The following is a 4,286-nucleotide window of genomic DNA, read 5'->3' as shown; positions in this document are numbered from 1 at the left end:
GGCCTGGGCCGAGGTAGAATTAGCTTTTCCGTGTTGGGTAGCCACGATCATCGTGGAGGCTGTGTCAACAGTAACTGCCAACCACGACCGAGGTGACATTCGCGGCTCCCACGTAAAGCCCGTCTGCCATATTTGCAGCGGCCCTAAACCGCGGGGGTTGACCCCCGCCCCAATAGCAGGAGCTGAATTACAGTGAGGGCAGGCCTGCACCACATCCCTTGCAGCTGTAATGGAAATACCACAGGCTCGAGCGAGTGCCCGGGCGCCTATGTGAAGCGTGGAGTGGAGATCTCTGGCCTTTCGGATCGTCAGGACACGGGACCCTGCAGCCGCATCTGTGGCTGCGTTGCCCTCTGAAAAGAATCCTGGTACATCCGAATGACTTCTTACATGTAAAATTGCTACAGGCTCTACTCGGGTGCACAAAGCATCTTCTAAGATAAGCGCTGCCTCCGTACTAGGGATGTCTTCTTGGCCCATTTTCAAAGCGAGCTTAGCTGCAAAAGCAGAATCTGTGACTATGTTACAGGGAAGGAAGGGCCAATAAACAATCGCCATCGCAACAGCTCTGACCTCGAGTATCTGAACACTGGCGCCCAACGTGGGGCTCGAACTCACGACCCTGAGATTAAGAGTCTCATGCTCTACCGACTGAGCTAGCCAGGCCTTGTTTATTACAGACAGGAACCGTGAAGGCAAAAGCCTCCCTGTCTTGCTCAGCCAGGGGTATGGAGAAAAAGCAATCCTTCAAATCGATAACAACAACCCCCCAGCCTGCAGGCACAGCGGATAGTACGGGCGCACCCTGCTGAACTACACCAAAAGGCACTAACTGAGCGTTAACTGCGCACAAGTCATGCAGCAAGCGATAGGATCCTGACTACTTCTTTATCACAAATACAGGAGTGTTCTAAGAGAGGGTTCTATACGACCTAAGCGAAGCTCTTGCTGTACTAATGCGTGAAGCGCTACAAACTATTCCGTCGGTAAGGACCACTGATCCACCCAGACAGGTCGCACTTCCTGTCTCCAGCGCAGTGGGATCGCATACTGCGCTGACAATTGACAGATCGTGGCCCCCACTATAAATTGTTATGCGTGCTGCCCCTGTTCTGCCGTAGCAGAACAGGCCTTTCCAGGGAAACATCCCTGCTGATTACGATAATCTCAACCATCTGGGCGGACCTCCGGGTGGGCGTTGTTCCTCCCACTCCCGCTATCATCTGTGCCGCCCCTTTCTCTGTTGGCTACCGCCATAACCAAGGGCTGGATGGCTGATGACATAGCCGCAGCTATTCCCTGGTCTGTAAGTGGGGTAACCTTCTGTCTGTCTAGAACATATTTGATAATCTCTCCTGGTGTCGTTAACGTAGAGGGCGCCGCTCGGATAAGCTGTTGGACATCCGGGTGTGATTTCTGTCTAAAGCAATCAATAATCACCGGGGCTCGTGCTGAAGGTGGAAGGTCCGACCCCTCAACCGCCTTTATGAGGCGATTAGCAAAATCCACAAAGGATTCCGATGGCCCCTGTGTGATATCTGCCCAGGGGACAGTAGGTTCTGCTAACCGGGCAACCTCCCTAAACGCTTGGAGAGCCGACGCCGTAGTAGCGACCAACTCCCCCGGTCTCAAAAGCGTAGCCTGGCCCTCCGGGTTTCCTGCCATTCCATCCGCCAGGCCTTTTAAACGATCTAAATTAGTTCGCTCCCCTCTCCCTTGACCATTCGCAGGGTGTCTGGGGTCTCGGGTGGCTGCCGCTACAACCGTCTGTAGCTGGACGTCCCAAGCGTCCAACCACAAAGCATATTGAGCAGGGGCTAGTACGACCCTCATAAGATTCGTGACATCGTGCGGCAGCAGCGGGGAAGACATCACAGCTTCCACTTCTGCCATAGTAACCGGAGACCGCAAGCCTTTGGTCCTAACTGTATCAGCCAATCGCGTAATTACTTTCGACTCCAAAGGAGCCCAGGCCGGCCCCCCCGCTTTTATCACCACGGGCATAGCTATCACGGACGGAGCTGCCGTTGCAAGCTCCTCCCTTACCCTCGCCCAGTCAGTCAAAGCTGGCCCGGGGGCCGAGTCGGGACATCCCGGCTCCGCCCTTCGCTCCACCCCTCGGGGCGGATCGTCCCTCCCCGCTGGTGACGTGGCTACGCCCTCCCCGCTCGGCCCTCCCAACCCCTCCAAAGAAGGATACAAGCCGCTCCCCCCATAAGGAGGGGGGGCCGAGGGGGCAGCTGTGGCGCAGCTGCAGCCTGCGCCTGTTCCACAGTGATAACAAGATGTTGTTTTTGGCGCGGTCGCCTCTCCCGGCGCCATCTTCGTGACTTGCTGCGCAGCTGTAATCTTTTCCTCCACGCCGTTCTGAGGCTCCGCGACCGGTTTTCCTGTGGAATCTGCGGGAGAGACCTTTCCTCCCCCCAAGCCCAGCCAAAACTTCGCTTGCTCAGATGTAACCTGCTCCTCTCGCGCTGCCTTCAGCGCCCCCCAGACCAATCCCCAGGTTTTCAGCTCCCCTGACTTCCCGAGTACCATCGCCCGCTGAGAAAGCGCTGCGGTGACAGCATCCCACGACCCCGGGGTATATAAATCTGAGGGAGATGTAAGCAGCCCCTCCTTTAATAACAGTGATAGCACTGTACCTATTTCCTTCTTAGAAGGAGCATTTTTCCCGCAATAGGTCTTACACGCGGACGAAATCACCTTTATGACGGCTTCCATCGTCGGGCGTAATCTCCCCGACGGATCAAGCAACCACCAGGCTCCTCTTCCGGTGGTCCCCTGGGTCCTCGGACAGGCCTTATAGGCTATCGGCCGTACCTTCCGACGCTACCCAGCTTCCACTCTCCTAAGCCGCAGCCCCCTCTTCTAGGGTCATCGCCTCCTTCCCCAAGGGAGACGGATGAGAGCAGGATCCTGCCACGCCGCCTGTGGCCGACCACTTTTCCCTAACGATCACGTCGGGGTCACCATATGAAGCCGGAAGCCCGCTCCAGCTTCATCCAGGTGTTCGCAATCGTTAGGGACATCTCGGTCTGTCCATCTACCTCGGTGCACACCAATGTGGTGGGTGGTAAAATGGCGTTTATTGGCTCGTGACAACAGTTTATATAGCCTTGTACAACTTCGTCTACGCCCCTCTTATCACACGTAAGCACTTGCGACACTACTTCTTATCTAGTTACTACGAGCAACTACTCGAAAGTTCTATGCTCACTGTCTACAGTTTATTCCACATAATGCAGTTTGTAATAACAAAGAATAGAAACTATGCTTAAATGAAGCATAAATGAAACAACAGAGTGGCAGGAAAGAAATCAGCTAGACAAATTAAAGGTTTTGACACAGGTGTTCCAATCACCACCTATTTTTAAACTGCAAAACAAATATCCATTCCTTTTTATATTATTACAACCTTCTTAAAAAAAAACAAAACAAAACAAAATACCCCCCCCCCCCCCAAAGAAAACAAAACAAAACAAAACATGAAGGGAAGAATCTCATTTTTTCATAAGAATTTCCTTTGCCAGGTTTCAATCCACAAGAACAAGAAATATGGTGCATTAAAGTGAACAAGCTATTGACTATTTGTAAATATTTATATATCCTGTCTTGCTTGGAAAGTGCCAACTGTACAGTTTGTTTTTCCAGTGGATTGCTATAAACAATACTATAGAGTCATGTAAAGTTCTCAACATAGCCTTTATTTTTGGTTCTGTAAAGAAGAAAGGATTTGATATCTTGGAATTATAAATTCATCAAAAGAACAGTGAGGCTCCTGACAGAGAAAAATGCCTGTTGAATGAGATCTACACAATAGGTTTTCCTAATACTCTGACATGTATATATCTGGACACAGAACTGGATGCGGCATCTTGGCAGTGCTGAGTAAACAGGAAGGACCGCCTTCAACCTACTCTTGGTTATTTAAAATGTGGTCTGGGATACCATTACCTTTCTTAGTGGAAAGGGCACACTGCTGACTTATGTTTAACAGTTAACAGTTATAACTGGACTGAAAAATCTCGTTTTTTTCCACATATACTGAACACAACAGCAACTTGTAAAGGCATTTTGGACTCTTTATTAGTCATTTACTATGATCACATTATTTTTCAGCCCAAAATAGTATATTAATACAATAGTATAACATATTTTAATAATAATATAATAAATAATAATATATTTTTCAGCTACATCTAATGCAAGTGAGCCAATACAAATAATTTTCTTTGCTGAACTGATGTTTAGTTAATATAGTTAATAACCATTTAAAATCTGCT

General features: G+C 49.9%; 1 protein-coding gene and 1 non-coding gene across 2 annotated transcripts; both read right to left on the bottom strand.

Annotated features, from left to right (window-relative positions):
• Positions 1-593: 593 nt before the first annotated feature.
• On the bottom strand, positions 594-666 carry TRNAK-CUU (transfer RNA lysine (anticodon CUU)). Its single transcript has one exon. It is a non-coding gene; the product is annotated as a tRNA-Lys (tRNA).
• A 250-nt stretch (positions 667-916) lies between these two features.
• Positions 917-3,078, bottom strand: LOC149918574 (uncharacterized). The gene has a single exon (XM_090137499.1). The coding sequence runs from the start codon at positions 2,722-2,724 to the stop codon at positions 1,168-1,170; it is 1,557 nt and encodes a 518-aa protein (XP_089993625.1). The 5' UTR covers positions 2,725-3,078; the 3' UTR covers positions 917-1,167.
• Positions 3,079-4,286: the final 1,208 nt, after the last annotated feature.

This window comes from Phasianus colchicus, chromosome 3 (assembly GCF_987193195.1).
Source record: "Phasianus colchicus chromosome 3, bPhaCol1.hap1.1, whole genome shotgun sequence".
Classification (NCBI taxonomy): Eukaryota; Metazoa; Chordata; class Aves; order Galliformes; family Phasianidae; genus Phasianus; species Phasianus colchicus.
This window is presented reverse-complemented; position numbering and strand designations above follow the sequence as displayed.